The 25,028-nt window shown below is 38.7% G+C and overlaps 1 protein-coding gene across 1 annotated transcript in view; it reads left to right on the top strand.

Moving 5' to 3' along the window:
* The window catches only part of PTPRF (protein tyrosine phosphatase receptor type F), a 342,535-nt gene extending 327,073 nt beyond the window's left edge, over nt 1-15,462 (top strand). Inside the window, exons 24-32 of the mRNA XM_029283209.1 lie at nt 510-629; nt 2,010-2,164; nt 3,369-3,654; nt 5,698-5,876; nt 7,792-7,918; nt 10,623-10,748; nt 10,958-11,112; nt 11,406-11,541; nt 13,903-15,462. Of these exons, the coding sequence (XP_029139042.1) occupies nt 510-629; nt 2,010-2,164; nt 3,369-3,654; nt 5,698-5,876; nt 7,792-7,918; nt 10,623-10,748; nt 10,958-11,112; nt 11,406-11,541; nt 13,903-13,971 (1,353 nt within the window). The 3' untranslated portion in view covers nt 13,972-15,462. The remainder of the gene's footprint in view (nt 1-509; nt 630-2,009; nt 2,165-3,368; nt 3,655-5,697; nt 5,877-7,791; nt 7,919-10,622; nt 10,749-10,957; nt 11,113-11,405; nt 11,542-13,902) is intronic.
* Nucleotides 15,463-25,028: the final 9,566 nt, after the last annotated feature.

The following is a 25,028-nucleotide window of genomic DNA, read 5'->3' as shown; positions in this document are numbered from 1 at the left end:
AGAGGATTACAGGTTGGAGACAGGTTTCCCGTATTCACCCTGAGAAGAGAATAAATGAGTATGCTTGTCTACAGATACCAATCTTTCCAAAGAGCAGGGAAAGGACATAAAATTATATGGAAAGAAATTGCTTTTGAATTGACCATTTCTCTCTGTTTCTTTCTTTTATAGCTATTAGCATCCTTGCTTCTTATCCCTGCTTCTGAACATCAAGTATCTTTCTTTGCTCCCTACCTGGTCATTTAGCCATATTGGCCTTTTATAAAATGAGGTGTAAGATATGATAAAAAGTATTCAATTTCTCTATATGTCTTGGCCAAATGCAGTCTGGGTGTTTTGTGTTTCTGTATTTTATTCCCAAATATGTCGTCTTCTGTCAGTCAATAAATTCTAGTAGATACAGGTAAAATTTAAAAATTACAACAGGAGAAGAGTATCAATCTATGTTATGGAACCCAATGAAAGTTACATTCCAGGGACTATCCATTAATTTTGGGGTTTTATTGCAGGTGAAATGTGATCAGTACTGGCCTGGACGTGGTACAGAGACCTATGGATTGATCCAAGTGACTTTGCTGGATACTGTTGAACTTGCAACTTACACAGTCCGAACATTTGCCCTATACAAGGTACTGGAAAAGGGGGGGAAATGAGTTATAATGAATTATTTGAGAAAGAGAAGGAATTACATGTTTATAACTAAGTGCAGTATAGATGTAGAACAACATGCTACAATCAATTATAGCATCATAAAATAAAATAAACAAAATGGCCCATGACATATAATAAGAATTCATTAATAAAAAAAGGCTGATAAATAAAGTAGAAATCCCAGTCCCCTAGATAGTGTAGTCTTCCTTACTTCCCAAAAACATATTCAGCATTTTTTTGTCCAATCAGTTTGAAAAGAGAATGGAATTGGACAGGCTATTGTCTTGTACATATTATATGTCTTTATAAATATGCGCATCGCATGACTGTAAAAAACTTTAGTTTGAAGTGCAGGCCAGGTGTGTTAAGATATATTGTATATATCCCTTACCCACTGAAATGAAGACCAGCAACTCCATCACTAAGTGACACAGCCATAAAGTGAAACATCACATGACCATGCTTAACTTATGTCAATTCCAGTGGGTCATCCAGCTAAACATGATACCACGTGACTGCAACTTCCTGCCAGCTACTCCATTGACTTTGGTTGTTAGAAACTGGCTTGAAGGTTTCAAATGGTGATCATGTGCCCACAGATTGCCACGACAGTGATAAATATGCGCCAGTTGCCGCACACCCGATTCACAATCAAGAGATTGTGGATATGCTTCAACAGCCAGAAGTTTAAAGACTGGTCATAAATGTCTTTTTTTCAGCATAGTACTAATTGCAAATGGTTGCTAGAACATTAGTCGGTAAGCGAGGATTACCTGTAATTAAATATGTAAATAGCCTGAGGAATGTTTTTTTTAATACTTAAAAGCAGTTCCTCAGATATTATCAGCCTACCAGGTAAACCAGGAAATAAATTCCACTGGAAGGCTGAAACTATTATTAATGAGATGGGTTTAATAACAAAATCTTATAAGTCTATACTTCCTCCTATTTATACTTCAGTGAATTAGGGAATCATGTGCCTGAACTACTTTTGAATGTTATGTCTTGACTTCAAAAATGTTTCAGCCCCTCTTGCCTTAGTAAACAATTCCTGCACATCTCTATTAAAGTCATCTTCCTTACTGTCTTGTACAGTATATGGTCTTCAGAATGGCACACGGATTCATATTACAAACACAAGAAAATTCATTGAACAATAAATCACAGCACGGAATCTATAGGAATACTTTTAAAAAATAGAATCTAATGATGCGGAAAATAAGCATGTAGTAAGAGAAGATGCGCAATCGTCTTGCATGTGGAAAAGTCCTTAATATTCTATACTAAATGAGTACCAAATCAAGGAATTCATCTGCTGCCCATTAATTCCAGCTAAAATGTTTTGGCTTTATCTGCAGAATGGGTCGAGTGAAAAACGGGAACTGCGACAGTTTCAGTTTATGGCTTGGCCTGACCATGGTGTGCCAGAATACCCTACTCCTATTTTAGCATTCTTAAGACGAGTGAAAGCATGCAATCCTCCAGATGCTGGCCCAGTGGTTGTACATTGCAGGTAAGGGGGATTTCCTACATATGTAAATCTGTGTTGATGAACTATCAGGGTAATATGATGGGAAAAACTATAAATCTCTGTATTTTGGCAATGTTGCATATTTGGGGATTTACAGGCAAACTACTGCTGCAGCAACAATAGTATTGGCTAATATATACAGCATTTTATAGTCAAAATTCTTAACCCACTGTTTTCTTTAAGAAATAACCACATTATTAGAAACAATTAAGCATCAATATTGGAATTTTAGAATGGAATTCTACATATGTGTCCAGTAGCACAACTACACCATGTCACTGAACCTGTGCACATGTGACTCTTCACAAAACATGCCATTATTACTATTACTGGATTTCTTCTATTTCTCATTTAAAACTGAAACATGAAAACCTCACTAAAACAGTAAGGTGAAATATCCCAAAACCGGACATGTACATGGTAGTAAAATTTTTGTGACAACAGAAAAACATATTGGCATCATTTTGCATGTACATAAAAGCACAAAACTGCTGGTATTATCTAAGTATTCAGATACACACTATTTGCATGCATAGTGATAAATTCTCATGCTGCAGTCTGGAGCTAAAAAAAGTGCTTCAGCCATAAACTTTAGTTCACTAGGAATTGGCATCTTATCCAGCCAGTGATTTATCTCTTGCAGCTGAGTGGGAACTATTACTGAACAAACCTCTTCATCATTGCAGCTTTCACAAACTCCTTAGAAACTGTATTTAATGTTCTCTCTTCATGCTCTGGTTCAGATGGGAGTAACGTATAATTAACAGATACTCTCTCCCTATTAAAATCCTGTAAAGAATTGCACGTGGGCAGCTGCAAGGAAATGTCCTGCTGCAGAATTCTTTGCTGTCAGATACCGTATTTGTTGCTTGTTGATGGGTTGTCAGTTGTTTGTCCCGTAAGGACTGCCATCACTAAGTAAGATTAGGTTACATTGGCCTTCCACAGTAAGAGATGCTTATGTAAGGTAGGACATAGAGTTGCTCAGAAGTTCAGCATCCTCGCAGGTTATACTTTATTTCCAAAGGTCAATCTGTTTCCTATAGGAATTTCTAATAGTACCTTAAATATAAAGATGACCTTGAAAATAAGCCATTTTTGCATCATGCTAGGAAAAGATTCAGAATATCTAGCGCTTTGCCACTGCGCAGACCCCAATTTCATGCTTTATGCCTTGCTTTTACAGTGCTGGTGTAGGCAGAACAGGCTGCTTCATTGTAATTGATGCCATGCTTGAGAGGATGAAGCATGAAAAGACAGTGGACATCTATGGGCATGTGACATGCATGCGCTCACAGAGAAACTATATGGTGCAAACTGAGGATCAATATATCTTCATTCATGAAGCCTTGCTAGAAGCAGCCACTTGTGGAAACACTGAAGTGCCTGCCCGCAATCTTTTTGCCCACATCCAGAAACTGAGTCAGGTACCTCCAGGTGAGAGTGTCACAGCAATGGAACTGGAGTTTAAGGTGAGAAGATTGTTTACAATGTTACCTGTGCATATAAAATCTACAGAGCAACTATAGGATTAGATAAGATGCTTGTTTGTCATTTCTCATGGACAATTTATTCCTGGGTTGAAAGACGATAGTTTTCTAAGGATAATGGTCCTTTAGTATATTTATTCACCTGTAGAGAGTGTTAAAATATATTTAGATGCAGAGTTGTATGTCCTCAAAATGTCTGTCCTGTCCTGAGGAGCTTCTAGAAAAGTATATAGGAAGGCAGATTAAAATGGAGTTCTTGGCCTCGCTACTGTGCAGAGCAGCTGGAGCTGTATCCAGAATCCAGTGGAAATTGGGGTATTCGTGATGTCACTAAGAAAAGCTTACCTGGAAATACTTCTACTTTAAGTCCTTGAAAAATCAACCAGTTCCAGTGCGTCTAGCCTTTGTGGTCACAAGTGTCAGTGTTCGTTGGCATTTACTGCATCTTCATACCAATATTTCTTACCTCTTTGATACTGGTTAATAGCTCTGCTAATTCTCTCAATATGTGTATTTTCCCAGAAAAGGCTATGGACATAGTTTTAAAGTCAACAGAACTATTTATTGTGCAAGCAGCAGAAGGCAAAACTAGCGCTGAATTTTGAACATTGTCACCTTGATTCTCCTCACCATACCTCCATTTACTCACACTCTGTTTCTGGGCTTAATCCTTTCTATAGCCAGAGAAAGGAGTGAGTGAATGATGGCTAACAGCAGCTGCTCTTTTTTCCTATAAATGCTATTCCTATGAAAGAGTGGCAGGAGCAAGCAAGAAAAAGCCGTCAGCACAGTTGGGTGTCTGATTCTGCTTTAATGAGAGGAGACGGGTGCAAGACTCAAAAAACTTCAGAGAGTAGAAAAAGGAGTGAGCAAGTATAAACACTGTCTCCAGAAGCAATGAATGCTCCAACACTGGAAGTTTTTAAGATGAGACTGGACAGCCATTTGTCCGAAATGGTATAGGCTTTCCTGCCTGAGCAGGGGGTTAGACTAGATGACTTCCAAGGTCCCTTCCAACTTTTTTTTTAAATTATTATCATTATTATCATCATCATCATCATCATCATCATCATCATCATCATCATCATCATCATCATCATTATTATTATTATTATTATTATTATTATTATTATTATTATTATGCCACCAGTACTCATTTTTAATACCATTTTCCTTTCTATTATGATAAGATTTGATTTAAGGTAAGTCTACCATTTCTGAGTGACTCCTGTTATTAGCAGTGGTAAGAGCAGGAACATAAAATCAGGGACTTGACAGTAGATTTCAACAACTGCCATGGATACAAATACCAACCCTATCTTTAAAAGTGACGGTCTTAGACTCAAGAATCACAGAAATGGCTTGCTACAGGAGAAAATGCTTCTAAAGTCTATTCAAAAAATTCAGTTTCACTTTGCATTAGATAAAAAGCAATATAATTTTCTTGCCTGCTTTCCAGGCGTTTCGTTTATGATGGAGCAGATGAGTAGTTTTCTGGCAAATAAACTCCACAGAACTAAGAGCAGGTGCAGCCAGGCATGTGGATATTCATAGATCTTCCTGTACCTGTTTAGTGTAAGGATTGGAAAACCCGTAAAAATGATTATGTGGCTTTGGGCTGTTTGTGGGGTATTAAGTATTAAGCAATATTGCTGAATGACAATATTGTGCAGTGCTGATACATGTGAAGATCAAATCTGGGTCTGTTTTCATGAATTTTTAGATGAGCAAGATGTGTTGAGGTGCTCATTTAAAAATATAAAATGGGAATGTGACAGTTGTGCTTTCCAATCTTAATGGTACAGTGGCTCAGCAACAAATTCTTAGAAGCTTTCAATATGAGCAAGCATATTCTCCCTGCTGGAATTCATGGTAGTGATTTTTACCTAAACAAGGTCTATCATCTCTTCAGGCAATCTTTTTTTCTGTATTAAGTGTGAAAAATTGTACCCGATGTTGTGGGACCTGTTGCTCCTGGAGTGTTGCATTTGATTTCTCCTGCCAATTTGTCACTTCTCTTTACAGCTCCTTGCCAATTCCAAAGCACATACCTCACGATTCATCAGTGCCAATCTTCCATGCAACAAATTCAAAAACCGCCTAGTGAATATCATGCCCTATGAGCTGACACGGGTTTGCCTGCAGCCAATCCGAGGTGTTGAAGGCTCGGATTATATCAATGCTAGCTTTGTAGATGGTTACAGGTAAAGTATACCATCCTGTTCAAAGTCTGAATCTGTTTTGTGATGTTTGTCCTGCTTCTTTAATTTGGACACTTCTGTCAAGCAGTACTGAGACAGGGAAAGCATGCATAATCAGTCCGATTTATGGAACGTATATTAAAGTACTTTTTCTTTTCTTCCTACCTTTTCCTTTCAAGCTTTATTAGTTAATTAAGTTAACTGAGAGATACAGGTTTCAGCATTCTTAGTTTTCCTGCAGCCAACCCACTGTAGGCAGCTTACTGTATAATTCATTATCCAAAACATGCACATCTTGTCAGTTCTCCTTCCAGCATTGCAATACAAGCAAATGAGCCCTTCCTATCACTTGAAAGGTTTGATGCAGAACATGTGGCCCAAGGAAGAAAGGAGGCTGCAGAGCAGTTTACCTATAGTAGTGGATTCAGAGATATTTCATAGGATAATAATTTCTGCTTTAGGGGAAGCACTGACCTTTATTTTATTATCTTCCCCCCCCCCCGACATCTTATGGACTGCCAAATAAATTGGCAATATGAAGGGTGACTTTAAAAAGACATGACGGCAGAGAGCTATGAATATAAAATAAGTTTTCACCCCAGAAGAATAAAGAGTTTCAGCAGTTATCAGATGTCTGGGTTCTGCTAAAGCTAGAAAAGCAGAAGTTACTGATGATGCCTTGGCTTCATATACTGCCATTAACCCTATGAGTTGCCACCTTATTTTTATTTATTTATTTATTAAATTTATATGTGCCCCACCACCACCACCACCAATAAAGCAACTATAGATGGTGTGATACACTTTCATGTATATAGTGCTAAAACAGAAATGCTACTATTGAGAGAGGACTATTGAGTGCCTGCCAAACTGGAGGAGATAGCATTTCATGTCTTACCTAAACTGTCCCTGAGGGCTCCCATTTATCTCTTCCCATCCTTCTATTTGAAGTGAGCAATCATTCTCCAGCTTATCAAAAGGGATCAACTGGCCCAAGGTGCTACTGAAGCTGCATTTTTATTTGTTTCTCCTCCCCTCACCCTCGCTGTGCTCTCATCCTTTTATGATGTCTTATAAATCTACCATGGAGCAGCTTGCATCTCTGTCCTGCATCATTACAGTTGTCCTACACCAGATTCATTAATTTTTAGCACCACTGACAGATTAAATGAGTGAGGAGTCTAAGGTTATATACAAGGATCTGTAGTGCCCCATAGTGGTAAAATAAAGGTATCACAGTCTCAGTTATAGATTTGACTGGATTTGCATTCTTTCTAAATGTCGCAATGGAATCTAGACCTCTATCCTTGCCTTCACAAGATTTAGATTTTGGGAGGCTTTAAAAGAGAATTCCCTATGCATGCAGATGTTCAATGATTTCTATTTTTTCTGGACCTAGATTTTGTGATGTTAGATCCTTTGAGGCAGGGTGCAGGTGATGTACCACCTGCTTAGATCCTTTGCAAAAGGTACATCTCAGATTATCCAGTAGTAGCTGCGAATGGGCTCATAAGTTATGCAACTATGATCTAGCCTGTTATTTCAGTCCATGTGTATGTTTTAGAAAACACGAGATTTCTTACATATATAGACATAAATCTTTTCAGCACTGTTCCTCTGAGTATTCTTATGTATTTCATGATGGCTCAGGTGATAGTAATTGATCAGGTATTCATCAGAAGTCTCAAATATATGTAATCTCCAACTATGTGACTGAATTTTTGGCAGCATGATTTCCCCAAATTAGTAGTAAGGTTTCCTGCAATTTTGAAGCAATAAATGAAAATAATTATAACATAGGCCCTAAAATATTGAACAAACTGTCAAAGACTGCCCAAACCCAACCTAGATGTATGTTACAGTCTCCTTCCCATGCCAGAAGTGCCAGAGTTGGTCACTAATCTTTGCTATCTTGCAGACAACAGAAGGCTTACATCGCCACACAGGGACCTTTGGCTGAGACCACAGAGGATTTCTGGCGAATGCTGTGGGAACACAACTCCACCATTGTAGTGATGCTGACAAAACTGCGAGAAATGGGGCGGGTTAGTAAGCATTTTATGTTCTAGAGGGAGACTTGCACTGCAAACCTGATCTTCCATAAAGAGATTATTTATTTGTTTGTTTGTTTAACAAATGTATATGGCTTCCTAACTTACATACAGGTGACTCTGGGTGGCTTGCAACATTAAAAAATCCACAATATAAAAACCATAAAACCCAACTCGCCCTCCTTGGCAGCAGGAACACAAACTAATCACTTGATCAGCTCCATCTCTATTCAGGGTCCCCGGGCCTAGTGATAAAACAACATCTTCAGATGCCTTTTGAAAAAGCAACAAGATGGGGGCCAATTATACCTCCAAGGGAGTTGTTTAATAGGGAAGGCCCTTTTTCGTGGTCCCACTAGATGTACATCCCTAATAGATGGGACCTGCAACCAAGCATACTTTCCCTCATTAGAACCGAGGACAATGTATCAATAAAAGGTAGATTCTACCTTCAGGGCTGGTAGATTCTGCTGGGTTCCAGTTAGTGGCCAAAAGATCTGTCCCCTAAAATCAACTGAGAAAGCAACCTCTCAGCCTTTTGTTAGGGCCGGCTTCATCTTGTGGTGAACTGCAGGAATTGCCTCAAATAATAGATCTTATACTGTTGTGAAAAGTGAAGAAAATTGTGCCTATTGTTGATGCATAGTCACTAAAGGAGCATAAACTGGTGGATAGGAGAGAAGGTGAGAGGAAATAGTAAGCATTAGGAACTGATGGAGAAAGAGGAGGTGGGGGAATACTTATCTAACACTTTCTCCAAGAGCCTGGATTGATTTAACACCACTTTGTGAGGGATCCTCTTGTGGAACTCCTACTTCTCCAAATCCATTTGAAGAAAACAGGCAGTCAACTTGATCACAAACAAAAGACAAAATAATACTAGAAGCCACTTGGCCCTTAGGATGGTAGTATCTTCTCTTGTCAACCTCTGCTACTACTGTTTGTTTCATTGAATTGAGCATGAGAGCCTCCGAAGTTGGCAGAGAAAAGTGGCTATAGCCTATATCATAAGTGAAAGAAGATAATAACCCTTTGGCAGCATTCAAAAAGAGCAAACAAGTACAGGAGCTTTTGTATTTAAGCAGGAAGGAGTTCTGAAACACACAGATTTTCACAGGGAAGTGAGGAGATGCCTGATCTTCTAGTCAGGATACTCTTGACTTAGCGGCTACTACTGCGTCAGTGTCTCCATCTCAAATGGATATAACCATGCACATTACTGAAAAAAGTATTGATCAGAGAAAAATGTGGTTAAGTTGCAAAAGCTGCTTTTTAAGTTGCTCTTCAATGCTCTAAGTCTATATGATCCAGGACTGCTGATTCAGTGGTTTGGAGAACTTCCTTGTGGCACAGGGATTACAATAAGCTCCCAGCCACAGTGAATTCAGAAGTTTTTCATCTAACACATTATTGGCATAAAATCCCCCAGGGATTAGAAAGTGGAGAAACCAAGGCTTGCATGTTGCTTTTATGGTAAACTCTTCTAGTCTAAAGTTCAAGCTACCTTGAGTCCTACAGGAATAAAGGACTGCAAAAATCTGTCATGCCACGTGAGAAGGCATCAAATCATTAATGTCCCATAAGTGGGAAGAGCTTGAGACCAAGATTAAAGGCCACCACAGATGAACAGCACCAGGAGAAGGCTGTATCAGAGTCTCATTCTTGCCAAAACATTCTGAAAAGGTTTACCGTAGTTGTAAGAATGTTGGCCAACTCTAGCTTTGAGTGGTTCTTCAGTTCAGCTATATGTGCCAAAAATGGGAAACTTTCTTAAAATAGTAGAGATGACGGTTGAATTTGATGCTGTGGATTAGGACTATCTAAGAAAATTCGCAACCAAAGAAATCTATCTCGGAAAACAATTCGAAATGGGGTCATACAGTTACTGGCAGGAAAAGTCAAACAGAAGATCGTGGCAAATCTACAGTCAAGAAAATATTACTGGTATGCCAGACAGCACACCTGACATTAGCCATATGGAAGAAATTACTTCAGTGGCACATTTTGTAGCAACAACCAGAAACTTGTGAAAATCTCCCAGCAAATAATGACTATCAGTCTGGCGTTTTTTTTAGAAGTTATTTAAGCAAGTGGGTATGACAATCGTGTTTCTTAAAAATGTAGAAAAATAGAGTATTGCAATAAATAATGTGAGAATTTAGGACAATACTGGTGCCAACATGAATAGAAATAACAGAAGAGGGAGATACAGATTTGAGAGTTAAACCTTCAGGCTATTTTGTTCATTGTAGTTCTCATTCATTGAACTTTGTGGTTAGTGAGATGCATTAATACCTAAGGAGGCATCTGAATTTTTAAATATAAAAAAATCTATATGATTTTTCTCTGCATTAATTTATTAATGGCAAGTTTTAAAGCCTCATCTGAAAACACCCTCTCTGACAGAAACTACCGAGGGCCACACAATGAGAAGTTTCATGTGAAGCAATAAAGCCTATCAAACATTGAACCAGGAAGATAAATGAGAGTACAACCTGATTGCTTATTGGAAAGTGTTGAGGGGGGAAAAGAGCTATTCAAGGCGAAACTCATCAGTCACTTCCAGCCGGAAGGGAGGAGCCATTTATTAAGAAAAGCCTTACACTGTCACTTTTCAATACTATAGTTTTCGTGCAAGTAGTACTATATTGTTTGCCACTAATGAATTGTATCTTTTTTTTTCTTTTTTGCTTTTCAGGAAAAATGCCACCAGTATTGGCCAGCAGAACGCTCTGCTCGGTACCAGTATTTTGTAGTGGATCCCATGGCTGAATATAACATGCCTCAATATATCCTTCGTGAGTTTAAGGTCACTGATGCTAGAGTGAGTATTACACAGCATATTCTGAATTCCTCAGTGCTGTTTCCATCACAAACTGCAATTTCCATGGTGTAGAAAGGCATTTATCATCAGGCATTGCTTTACTGTCCTAACAGCCAGATTGAATTTACTCCCCTCGGTCTTCCCAGGAGTAAGCAACACTGTAAGGTGAAATCAGGGTGCAGTGACTTTACTCTCTTTTCCACAACTAGGATGGGCAATCAAGAACTATCCGGCAATTCCAGTTCACTGACTGGCCAGAGCAGGGAGTACCAAAAACAGGTGAAGGCTTTATTGACTTCATTGGCCAAGTGCATAAAACTAAAGAGCAGTTTGGCCAGGATGGGCCCATCACAGTACACTGCAGGTGAGTTTGGGCATTAAGCTTTCTCTGAAAACTCATTTAGGGATAGGCTAATGGTGAGGTAAATAAGGTTGCCAGGAAATCTTGAGAGCTTCTGGTGTCACTGTTGTGTAAACAGAAGCATTTTAAGAAGGAAGACAAGCGAATTGCTGTTTTAAGCAGAAAAGTGTAGCATGGCATTTGAACTGAAGCTGTTTAGAAGGCGGGAGGTTTTGTGTGAAGTTGTGAGCTTCTGGGGTATCAAATCCCAACCCAAGCTGGGATTGTTACTCATTTACTATTTTCCTTGTACATAGTGCGGGAGTCGGACGGACAGGGGTGTTCATCACATTGAGTATTGTACTGGAGCGTATGCGCTATGAAGGTGTAGTTGACATGTTCCAGACTGTGAAGACCCTGAGAACACAGCGACCAGCCATGGTGCAGACAGAGGTAAAGCCATTTGCCATGCTATTTCCTGCCTTATAATGGAAGAGGGTGAAACCTGAACATTCATTAGATGAAAGTGGAGTGAGGATATGAGAAAGCTAATTCTGAAACTAGGATAGTCTAACTTATCTGCTAATTGACCACTATTGGCCGTGCTTTCGTTTCCATAATAATAATATAGTGTTATACGAAACATGAGATTTAGACTATAGATAGTAAGGTTAGTTAAAAGAAAAAATGTTTCAAACAAACATTTGTAGTCTCTTTTTTTAAGCATAGAAGAGGTACAGTAAGAGAAAACAGTTGATTTGGCCAGTTGCTGGATAGAAAAAAGTTTCTGGAGCACTGTGTGAATTATTACAAGAAACAGATATAGTCCCCACCTTTTTCTGGCCAAGACCTGCAACTGGTCTTTGAATAATACACTGGAGGCATTCTGGAAAACAGGACAAATGTATAATTTGATTTTATTAATTTCAAATTTAATTACAATTGAATAATGCAGTTATTTTTCAGTCAGGTAGGAAATAGTTTGCTTTATCATTCTAAAACTACAATTATGTAATAGTTGGAGGGCAATATGCCGCCTAACTTAAATAAAACAAATACATAAACTACCCAAAGTTTTCAGGGATCACATGATGCAGGATCATATCAGATAGTGTATGTTTCAAAGTAATTTTCTTCATATTCTACACAAGATTGGAAAAAGATGCTGCTGTTGTAACAGGTTAATTAACTTAATGAATTCATTCTTTAAAAAAATCATCTTTTCCTTAATCTTGCACTTGAAAAAAGCCAGGGTACTTTAATAAATAGCAGAACACTCTTTCCAAGTCCCTTTTTTGAAGCATTCACAAATCCCAAACTGACTTTATAATCTGCAAACGCTGGGACAAGTGATACAAACGGGATAAAAAAAACAACAGCTCCAGCAGATATTTACAAGGGAATCAACCAGCCCTCTGTAAGTTCATCCTGAAAGGCAACCTGAATACCGTTGGACTGTGAATAATTTAATGATCTCCAATCAGCCTGCCAGACCTAAAGGACAGCTGGAGCCCCAGATACCAGTCGAGTTCTTTGCCCCCTTACAGGAGAACTGCAAGGAGATTCCAGTCTTTATTTGCTGGAAGAAAACTAAACTGTTTTTGTAACAGTTTGCTTCTGATCTACACATCTTATTCCCAACTGCTACTCTTGATATTATCCATCCAACCCTTCTTTTTCAGTGGGTTGGATGGGAGAGAATAGATACTCATCTTTCATCTTCCATTCTGTATTTTATACCTATAACAACTGTGTGCCAAAAAGTACTACGATTTAGTAGTAAACAAATTTTAATGTGAAGTGGTTAAGGGTAAATGCAGCCAAAAATTCTGCATAATTGCATTTTCTGTATAATGAAAGCAACTAGTTGCTTGCCATTAAACCTATAGCTTCTACTGGGAATTAGCTCTCACCAGTCTTGTTGCTTGGCACTTTGAAGTGTGATAAGTAAAAAGATGAGTCTGATATTTCTTTTCATTTGGTATAAGATCTAGCATCTGCTTGGTACTAGCTAGTCACCTCCTGTATTTAATTAATTAGTTACAGGGTTTATATGGCCACCTATCTCATACAAACACTCTAGGTGACTTGTAACACATCCATAGAACACAGTTAAAAACATAATTTCCCCCCAGGCATAAGACCAAACACCCTTAACCTTCTCATCCTGGCCCAGTGTTTGGGTGAACAACCAAGTCTTCACCATCCTCTTGAAGTCTAAAAGGTTAGAGGTCCCTCTCAATCTCCAGTGGGAGGCTGTTCCAAAGGATTAGGGTGCCCACGAAGGAGGCATAACTCCAAGGTCCATCAGATGGCAACATTTAAAGGATGGGACATGAAGCACACCCACCCATCCTAATCTAGTAGGATGGGCAGTTACCCTCAGGGAGAGACAGTTCCACCTGTGCCATGTAGGACTTTAAAGGTGATAACCAGCATCTTGACCTGTACCCAGAAAGCAACTGCAAACCTGTGCAGCTCACACAGCAAGGGTGTTACTTGAGTGAACCACAGAACACCCAAAATTGCCCTTCATTCTGGACTAGTTGCAGCTTCTGGATGGTCTTCAAGGCCAACCCCATGTAGGCATATTGCAGTAATCCAAATGGGAGGTGACTAAGCCATGGGTGACTATGAACAAGGCCTCCCAGTTCAGAAATGGACACAATTGTATCAAGTTTTTAAACATACCGACTAATATAAAATGCACAAGACCTCCTATTCTGAATTTCCGAACTATGATGTAATAGAACAGTTGATAGCTACCATTACACTTTACGCTAGCACTGATTTTTATTTTTCTCCCCTTTCCAGGACCAGTATCAGCTGTGTTATCGGGCTGCTCTGGAGTATCTTGGCAGCTTTGATCACTATGCAACGTAACTAATGCTTTCAACAAGTTGCAGCAGGAATGTCTAAGTGCAAAGACGGGTTCTTCCCAGCCAGCCGCCCATTTGTTTGTCCTTCTGTGCAGATGCTGCTGTTGCGGCAACAGCCTCCCCATGACCAACCAGTTTTGACCACAGTATTTAGGTACATTGCCACCATGCTAAAAATGGGACCATCTTCTAACATTTCCAAGTACCAGATGGATTTACGTTAATACCTACACTCCTTTTCCTCCTCCTCCTCCTCCTCCCTCCACCACCCCCAATAACAATTCATGGTGAGGGTCACTAGGTGGAAGGGACAGAATTTTTTATATATGTAAAATAGTTAACTAGCCTTTTATATCTTTTCTTTTTTAAAAAATTCTTTTGCAAGTCTTAATGTTTTGCTCAGGCAAAACAGGAGAATAGAGGTGGTGGGGTTTGAATTTTCCTTTGCTTCCCCCCCCCTTTATGTTGTCTCAACCATAGTGGCGCTGCCCATTTTCGGGCACTCCCAGGTTAATATTAGCACCTGGCTCATAAGCTCTGGGATCCTCCAACTCCCTCTTCAGTCCTTTGTAGAATATCCATTTCCACAGAGTTGGAGCCAACCTAATGATTACTTCTAAAGTCTTTTTTCCATAGACTTGTCTGTCAGATGGGGCTCTAGCAGCTAGATCAGATGCTTGATCCAGTTGACATGTGTCCAGTGACCTCATATATTTCAACAGATCCCATGTAAACTTTCTAATGGAAAAAGAGACCCACTGTCCTCAGAGCTTGTCTTAAGATGGGAGGAAATGTGGCATTATTGTCAAGTTCTAAAAAGGGACCTCACCAACACATTCCTTTATTTAGTCCTTTCTGTGCCAATAGCATCCTGAAGTGTGGTTACATAGACAATGTGGCCAACGAAGCATATCAATGTATTTTCCAAGGCAAAAGAGCACAACTCCGGAAGGCCAGCCTTCCTGCACAAACAGCTCCCAAATGGGAGTGCCTTGGTTATAGGAGGGGGAGAAGGATTGGGGGTTTTCAAGTAAGGAAATCACTTCTTAGAAGCTGGGTTTGGGTCTAAATCTTGCTATCCTGTAAACATTTAAAAGTCATTAGAATGCTGTTATTTTCAACAATGTAAAGATGGTTTAATTAACTAATGTGGCAAGACTACTGGAAGTAATTTAACGGTACTATATATTATTCCTCTTTATAACTTACACTTGCACTAAAGGCAGGAAGATTACAGCCTTCTCCCAGGTGCAAAGCTCTAAAAATAAAGGTGGTGGAAAGGTCTCTAACTGTATTATCCAATGTATCCAAACTGCATTGAAATCAACAATCCTGGGTGGTGATGTTGGAGAGAACATTCATTTTTACCTTGTGATAGCATAGTGCTGTAGGGGTCACTGTTGTATACAGTCTGTTTTCTATTTGTTAATAAAATTCTACAGCATCATTGCATAATTCTTGATGTTAATAAATTTGAATAATCAGGTTTCCTACATATTTGTTATGCTGTCTTTTATTTGGAAATAAGTAAAAAGATAAAACTCTCAGGAAGGAGCTCTGTAAAATCATAGTTGTGGGAGAATTGGAACTGCTCTTACAGTACAAAGCAGGGTTGAAGCAAAAAAGAAGGGATGCACTCTCATTGGGCTGTTCCCAGGGGGGGGGGGGGACCTCCTTTGTCTCTTCCTGAAAAAATCCTTTATATCTATTAACCTACCACTTGGTTGTCAATCAGTACATATCACTTAAATCAGGGGTGTCAAACTGCCAGCCCGTGGGCCGGACGTGTCATGTGGAAGCCGCGCACACCCCATTGCCGGCAATGGCAAAACTATCCCGATACGTAGCGCGACGTCACGTGACGTCGTGAGCTTGACATGTCTGACTTAAATGCACAGAATCCATGCATAGTTGAGGAACTTTTTCAATAAAAGCCAATCTAAGCAAGTAAGCTGAATACAGAAGAGTTGGGACATTCAAATACCACAAGAATCCACCGACACTGCAAAAATACTGATTTGAAACAGATTTGTTATGCTTGCAAGATTTCTAAAAAAGCTACTTAATGATTTTGAGACTTGAGTAGTTAAGTACTTAATTTCCTTATTGTTATATTTATGTAGTTGCCCTAGATTTGCTTTAGCAGGCAGATGTACTTTAAATACATTTTCCTTCTCTATTAGCACTCATAATTATTATGCCAACTTCAATCAGAATTCATAATCCTGAAATTTATGAAATAAATTTATATTGTTTACGTTCTGAGCATTTACAGAATTTATTTTTCTAATCCCTGAATAGCCATGATTAACCCTCTCCCCCCACTCCCCAAACCTACAATAAAGTTATTAAGATTAGAGGCTCCTGAATCCTAGGGTTAGGTTTAACTTTTAAAATTACAAAATGATAGAAAATCAGATTGCCACCAGAAATACCACCTGCACTATAAAAGGTGAGCTGCATTCATCCTTTCGGAATTTGCTTCCCAGTGACACTGCCTTTGATTTCTTTTCAAGGCTTCTAATATACTAAAATCTACCATTTATCTTGGTTCAAAGACCACACAAGTGTTTATACCAGCTTGTCAAGTGTTACTGACCAAAAGTGGGTGGGGCTAAAATTGTTGCCTCCACTCACTCAGAAGGACAAAATGGATGCCTGGTCTAAAAACTGGTCTAAGCCAATGATTTTAATCTGACTTGAAATTCTCTTTTGCTTCGATTTGCTGTTTTGTAAATCCAACAAGTTGTATCCTTTAAAGCAGCATATAAATCGGGGGTATCAAACTGCCAGCCCATGGGCCGGATGCGTCATGCTGAAACCGCATCCGCCCCAGCTCAGGCAATGGGGAAAAAGTTGCGATACATCGCAACATGTCACGTGACGTTGCGAGTTTGACACCCCTGATATAAATGTTTATTTTTTTTTAACCAACAGGAAAAACTTAATTCTTTTCAGAATTTGATTTTTCAAGCAGCTTTATGTCCTAACAGTATTTCAGCAATATTTCCTAATCTCCTTTCTAGTAAACTAGCTTAACAGATCCAGCTCACTGAGATCAGACTTTTTGTAAAAAAAAAAAAAAAATAGCCATAATTTCTTTCACTGTTGTTTTTCTTTTCAGTTTTTATTTTTATTTGTATCCCGCTTTTATTATTTTCCCAGGTTTCTGAGTAATTAAAACTAAAAATGTTATTTCAAGAGAAAGACTGGCTTAAATCAGTTATAATATATTCTTAGCATCTTGAAGGCTATCAACATTTTCACAAAACTATTTGTGAAACATAATCCCCTTCATCAAAGTCTTGTGAATAAAGAAGCATTGCATAGACATAAGAGCTAAAGTGACAGACCAGAATGAAAGGGAAATGGGGAATGATGAGAGGAAAGATAATAAAAGTTTCCATGCACAAAATAAGCACAATAGCCTCCCGTTTAATACATAGTTAACATATCCCTGTGTTTGATCTGTGGAGAAATTACATCCAAACTATAAATTCCAGCTCACTTGCTTTATAACAAAATTAATCCCCGTACTTTCTCAAGAATTGCTATTGAAATTTGAGATAAAGTGGCCTAGGAACTTTTGAAATGTTCCCCCAATAGCTTTGGGCTATTGCCTTTCCCGATTTGTATCCATTCCTTTTGCATAAATATTGAGTAGTTGTCCAATGCATACTGTATGTTGGAGAATGAGCAAGTGTTAATGTCTCTGAAAGTGTGTGTAGCATTTTTTGGTCCTACATATTGACAGCACAGATGCAAACGAAGGACTGGCATTTGTTTCAGCCACAGGGTTTGGGGCTCATGCCTGTATAAATGTGGCATGTTATATTTTCATTTTCCAATAGCTGTTTAGAATCAAAGACTGCTTTCTTATACATAAGAAAGAAATGTCTAGCAGCAACTGTGCAAGTATATAATCTCTCACAAGAGCATACTGCTTGCATCTGATTAAACAGACCATACCACAAAGTTTATGCAAAAATAAATTGGTTAATTTTTGAAGTGTCACAAAACACTTGGTTATTGTTGCAGGAATACATAAATAAGCTATTGCTCTGAAAACTAATTACCACCATTTTTTCCTTTACTCTTTTACTATAATTTACATTTGAGCATCTTCCACATGACACAGAATGTTTGCATAGTAGGTTTTATTGCATTTTTCAATGGAAAACAGCACCTTCCTATTGGATCAAGGCTGCCACCAAGATGGAGGCTATGTTGTGAGGGCCCATCCTCGACTATAAGCAGAATATTTCAGAGCCACAGCAAGCAGAGTGCATGTTTAAGCCCTAAATATTTTTTAAAAGATGGATGACTTTTATTATCTAGCATAATTTGTACAGGGGTCAATACACAAACGCACTGCATATATCCCAATAGAAGTATGCTGAAGAAACAAAACATTTTACAGATCAGTTTTCCACTCTATACAATGTAAAATAAAATGCCATAATTGTGCAGCCCTCTAGGATTGATTTCAAAAAAGTGTCTCAGTATCTCAGCATCTGTTTACAGCGCTTTGAAGCAGCTGCATCTTTTCCCAGACCTGATAATCTCCCTTTTGCACCAACGCAAAAGAAGAGACGGCTCTGTTGAATCTGAAGCTACATTTATTTGCATGAACCAAGGTGCCATTTTGGGATAGACCAGGAAGTGTTGCATAGCGCTATCTAGTGCCATTGCCACAGTTCAAGCAATATAAGCAGTGAGTAATAACTTCACTAGTAGCCAGCAGCATTGTATTTGTTATGCCTGCTGTTTTATTTATAGAACTGACAGTGGCAGAACTGTCAACAATAATGGCATCAGTCTTGTAGTTTGTGGGTCTGTTGATAAAATATTTGTCTTCATTTAGATACAAAAGTTATTTTCAGGGGGGGGGTGTTCCTCAATAGATAAAAAGCAAATAGCAAAGTGTCACTCATTGTCTACCAGGCCATAGTCCAAGATTTCATTAGGTCAACTGAATTTTACATATTCAGCATTTGCTACCCTTTCTTGCTTCCAGATTGCAAGGTAGTAGTGCAAAATGAATAAAAGTTACCTCCCTGGTTTTCCTGCTAAGCCCCATCAATAAAGGAGAAACCAGTACTACTTTTTGGGAAGAAATAGGTACAGAAGAGTCAACTGCATGGCTTTAGAAGCTTCTATTTTAGACCATTATTAAATAGCCACAATAAATGATTAGCATGATTTAGAAATTTAATATCTACTATAGTTGTACACTAGATATAAAAAGGGCTTTCCTGTTAATTTTGGTCCTTATGAGCACCATACTGAGATGTGAAATGAGGTGACCGCATTTGGCATAAATGCCCATTTGGCATAAAGGCATAAATGCCCACTACTTCTGCAGTGATGAAGATTTGGGTCATGTATTATTGTGGCAAAGCCAGTAAGATATATTTGCAATCTATACAGCTTTCATTGTACTAGTTAGAAAACCCGGTCTACCAATTGCCATACAGTTTTAATGGGTATTGAACTTAGGCATATCCAGCAATTATTATTCTCAATGAATTCATTTATAACTAATTAAATAAGATCCTTTACCCATCTAGAAACTCTCAACAATGCTCTAGAAAAAGCATCATGAGAATACTACAAAGTGATTCTTACAAGAAAATGAGCTTCATGTTTTCACTGCTTTTCTTCATGTACGTAAACCTAAGTGTATGACTTGAGATATCCATGCCATACATAAACTACTAAGTTAAATTATTTGTAAATTAATGGTGTGGCGATTTATCTACAGTCTTAAGAATTTTAGTCTTCTGTTCCTTGCACATGCCTCTCATTCTAGTAAAACTCTGAGACAACAGTTCATTTGGAAATTCAAAGTGATGCCTGCCAACTTATACTCTTGCTTACTGAAACAGCAGCTGAAAGGTTAAATATGTGTACTTGGAGCTTCATTTGGGACCCTTCTACAAATAGTAAAAGCAACTGTAATTCAGAAATGTGCTGCACGATCAGATGAACCATCCTCCTAAACTAGAAAAGTTTTGAAACTGGTCCCTGAGCAAAGCATTGGACATGGGTAATGCTATAACACGCAAAGTAATAGCATCCCTCGAGTCTAAAGTTTAATAGGAATTTAGCTATATTTAGCTATTCCAGGAACTGAGAGGAACAAAGATTCTCATTCAGTATCAGGAATGGACCTACCTACCAAGAGATGCAACAGGAGCATTTTCTGTTGGGACTCCCATTTCATCTGTCTCGCCCGATTCAGCAGAGAGAGCATGCTGTGTCATCAGCTAGAACAGTGGTTCTCAACCTTTTTAATGCCGCGACCCCCAACCGGTCGTAAGTCGAGGACTAAACCGGTCGTAAGTTGAGGACTAAACTGGTCGTAAGTCGAGGACTACCCAACCAGTCGTAAGTCGAGGACTTTCCCTGCCCGGGAGCGCCGTGCATGCATGGTTCCGCCCCCTGCGCTGGCCAAGGCGTAGCTGGCAAGCGGCAGAGACGGAGCAGGCCGACCACCAGCTGGCCCAGCCCAAGGGAGGTAAGGCACCCGCCGGAAAAGGGAAAAAAAATGGCGGACAGCCTTGCTTGGCGACCCCCGTGAAATGGTCGATCGACCCCAAATGGGGTCGCGACCCATAGGTTGAGAACCGCTGAGCTAGAAAGCTTCATTTTCTGGGTCCTCGGCAATGGGTGTTCTCTGCTGTGGTCCCTCCAATTTGGAACATCCTTCCTCCAAAGGGGGGTTGGCTTCACCTCTTTTAATTTTCCAGAGGTTCCTCACAACCTAGTTCTGTCAGCAGGCCTGGGGACTCCAGGAAGTGGTGAAATATTGAGATGGATCCTCTCTAATTAACATCTGTTCTTTGTCCAATCACTTTTTTATTCTGTTTTAGTTTTGTGCTTTTTATCATTTTGAAGTTTTTAATATTAATAGTAGTTTTTATATATTGTTTTGAACGTTGTTGTATGCTGCTCAGAGTCATTTGATTGTGAGATAGACAGCTCTATAAATAAAACATGAATAAACAGCTTGCAGCAATAGCACCTAGACTTATATACCGCTTCATAGTGCGTTACAGCACCTTCCAAGGGGAGGAGGCTCCCACTGGTTTATTTATATTGTTTTTTATCTATTAGTGTTATTATTTAATATACAGACTATAAACTATCTAGAATCCAACTGAACTGAGATCGTATACATTTCACATTTAAAACAACACTCGTATCTTTTAAAAATCATTTGACAGCCAAACTAAAACAATATTCACATAGTCAAGGAATAGTACTTGTGAATGCGTGAAATTTCATATACTGTATTTCATATACTTGTAGATGAAATCTAAACAGGAAGTGGAGATGAGCTGTTGTGGATCACTAAACTGTTGAAGGAAGGAATGGCTTTTATGCTTTTGTTTCTGCCCATCTTTTGTGCTAATCTGCACCAGAAGTTCCACAGCTTTTGCTACTGGAAGAACATTTCGCATTTCCATATGATTATTTCAGTAACAGCCAAAGCCATCACTGTTTCCTTTGTAAAGGCAGTCCTTTAATTTAGAACTACTGCAGCCTCGTCTATTGCTGTTCAATTTTCTACTAGCTCTACCACAATGGTGGGTCTTTGACCTCTCCTTTCACTGTAGCTTTTTAGTTCACTGGGCCACTTTATTTTCTGCACAGTACATAAGAAACACGCCCTTTGTTCTGTGAAATATTTGCAGCAATTTCAGTAGTATTGGGTTTGGGGGAATGTCCTCAAACAGGATGAGGTAATTTTTGTACACCATTAGGATAAAGCGTTGTTATTCAGGCTATAGAAATGCTGCAGCCCATTAAAGGCTTGTGCACAGAGTGGCAATCCAAAACAATCAACTAGCTTGTGAATCCAATCAATTCTCACCCCCTTTTTTTTTAGAAAAACATAAAAAAGAGATCATTGTAACATGCTAATTAAATACTCAGTGGACGAATAAAAATGAGGCCCAAACAGTGATAGCTAATATTACCAGTCACACACGATTTCCTGATTGAATTCTGAAGCAACCAAGAGCAAAATAAGAAAGCTGCACAAACTAGTGCATATACATCTTACTGTGCTAATATACGTACACCCATTAAATGTAATACACCTATTGGGGGCAGCAGTGGAAGGAGATGATACATGTTTTACAACTCAGTAGGTTTCATTGTACTTTAACATTACTTGTTCTCTCAAGCATAATCCAATGAGCTTGCATTTTTGTGCAAAGAAGGATGCCATTCTGAAGACTTGCCAAAGCAAAAGCTGGCTCTGTGTATACAAAAATAAAAAGTGTGTGAATGCAGTATTCTTCATTCTCTAATTGCGTTTTCGCAGTAAGTTCCTACTGATTTCAAGAAGAAAATCTAAATGATAGCATTCACATACAGTGAAGGTCCATTAATATTTCAACATATTACAAATATAATTAATAAATACGGTAGGTAAATATAGTCAAGTATGCTGACTGGTTGTTATGAGCATACAATTGCAGTCTGGAGGTTCTCATTAACAGATGAAGGTTCTGAACCATTTGCAATTACTACTTATATTCCCATTTGAGTAAAAGCACTTACCAGTGCTATGAGGATTCCTGGGAAGTAATTCCTGTCCTTTGTGAGAGAAAAAAATGGCTTTTGGGTCTGAACTGGATAGTCGTCCTGTTTAACGAAGGCACCAGAATCCAGCTGAGGCTCCCTTTTTGGAGAAACAGGAAGAAAATCCAACCATTGCTAATTCCTTCCCTGTACTCCCTTCTCACTGCTACTCTAGAGAATCTCCCAAGCAGGCTCCTCATAAAGCCGGAAGGCTGCAGAGCAAAGATCCCAAACCTCCAGTTCAAGCAAAGCAGTGCTGAATCCTACCCTCCTATTTTGATATCTTGCTAAATGAGAGATACTTGGAAAAGATCCTAAATTCTTTTATTCAACTAATTGAATTGATTGCATGTTAACATCTGTAGTTATAATCCCCAATTCTGGTAATCTCTGGAAAGCCAGTTTGGTCTAGAAACCAGGATACTGTGAATTCTACTCCCACCTTAGACATGAAACTAGCGGGGTGACTTTGGGCCAGCCACCCTTTCTCACCCCAATCCACCTGACAAGATTGTTGTGGGGAAAATAGGAGGAGGAAGGAATATTAGGTATGTTTTGCCGTCTTGAGTTATTCATACAAATAATAAAGGAGGAGTAAAAATAAGTAAAAATAATAAATCTCATCACAACATAGGAAACTGGGGCTGCTCTTGGAAAACTCCAAGCGGTCTCATAAGGTACCCAAAACTATGATTTCAGATTAAAACTCCAAGAAAATTATTAACTAATAGCAATAGCACTTAAACTTATATACTGCTTCACAGCCCCTCTCTAAGTGGTTTATATTGCCCTCAACAATCTGGGTCCTCATTTTACTGAACTCGGAAGGATGGAAAGTTGAGTCAACCTTGAGCCAGTGAGAATCGAACTGGCAAACTACTGGGTGCCGGCAGTCAGCAGAAGTAGCCTGCAGTACTGCATTCTAACCACTGAGCCACCACAGCTCATAACTTTAAAGCAGTGGTTCTCAACCTTTTTAATGCCACGACCCCCAACCGGTCGTAAGTCGAGGACTAAACCGGTCGTAAGTCGAGGACTACCCAACCGGTCGTAAGTCAAGGACTTTCCCTGCCCGGGAGCGCCGCGCATGCATGATTCCACCCCCTGCGCCGGCCGAGGCGTAGCTGGCAAGCGGCAGAGACGGAGCAGGCTGACCACCAGCTGGCCCAGCCCAAGGGAGGTAAGGCACCCGCCGGAAAAGGGGAAAAAAATGGCGGACAGCCTTGCTTGGCGACCCCCGTGAAATGGTTGATCGATCCCAAATGGGGTCGCGACCCATAGGTTGAGAACCGCTGCTTTAAAGGAAGTAAGAAATCAAGGTGTGCTTCAAGACATTCTAAAGTAGTGGTTTCCAAAATGTGATCCCAAATCCCTGAAGTTCCTCCAAACTCCCTAAGGGATCTGCAAAATCAAAATCATGTCAGTCTACTTTGAAAAATAATACAATAATAAAATCCCATCAAACCAATAGCGAGAAACAGTAGTAGTGAATACATCAATTTTAATTTTTAATTAAATATTGATAAGTATGTATTGATAGATATTTACATATAAATATATCATACAAAGCCATAAAAACAAAAGCTGTTTTGTGGTCCCCCATAATTTTTAAAAGGATTTCTGAGAGGAAAAAAAGGTTAAGAAACACTGCTCTAAAGAAATCCTAAAGTCTGAAAATTTAAAATGAATCCCATGGTCATGTTTTACAAGAAAAGACAAAATAGTTTAAATTTCCAAATTAGTATATAGGTTCCTTATTACAGTACATGTTATAAATAATCTCTTCAGTTTCCTTAGTTCAGCAAAACAGCACTGTGTGTTAGGTTCAGATGTACCAATAGCTCCTAGTATATATAGTTTATAGCAATAGCTATAAAATTAAAGGAATAAATAGAAGGATGTTTTATTTCCCTATCACCCACAGAAAAATTGCTACGATGTTTTTAATTAAATACTCTTGAAATACATGGATTATTCATGCTGCATTTTTTTGCAGTAACAAAGACATATAATTTATATCTTGGCTTTCCTTACAGAAAATCCATGAGACTACCATTAGAATCTCATTTTCTCCTCAAAGCATTACCATAAAATACATTGGGCAAGTTACTATCTCTTAGTCCAATTTATTTTATGGTAATTCTGAACGTTATGACTAAATGGAACTTAGTGTGGGTTTCCTCATCAAAATCTGACAATTACACCATCTTGACATAATGAATATAAAACCATCAAATTTTAAAATGTTGACCATTTTTTAGCGAAAAGAATAATCTGATCACAATCCAAAAGCATTAATCAATTAATGTTGTCAATTTATTTCACTTTGTATTTCATGTGATGTTGAGTGAAACTGACACTGTCATTCTTATATGAGCAATAGCAATTTTAATAGGTTAATATTTTATTAAAAATTTCATTCATTTTTTAAACAATCTGATATTACTGGACATCAAAATTTATTGC

Source organism: Protobothrops mucrosquamatus, unplaced genomic scaffold (assembly GCF_001527695.2).
Source record: "Protobothrops mucrosquamatus isolate PMUCROS unplaced genomic scaffold, P.Mucros_1.0 scaffold39, whole genome shotgun sequence".
Lineage (NCBI taxonomy): Eukaryota > Metazoa > Chordata > Lepidosauria > Squamata > Viperidae > Protobothrops > Protobothrops mucrosquamatus.
Note: the sequence above shows the minus strand (reverse complement) of the source record. Positions and strands in the feature narration are given on the sequence as shown.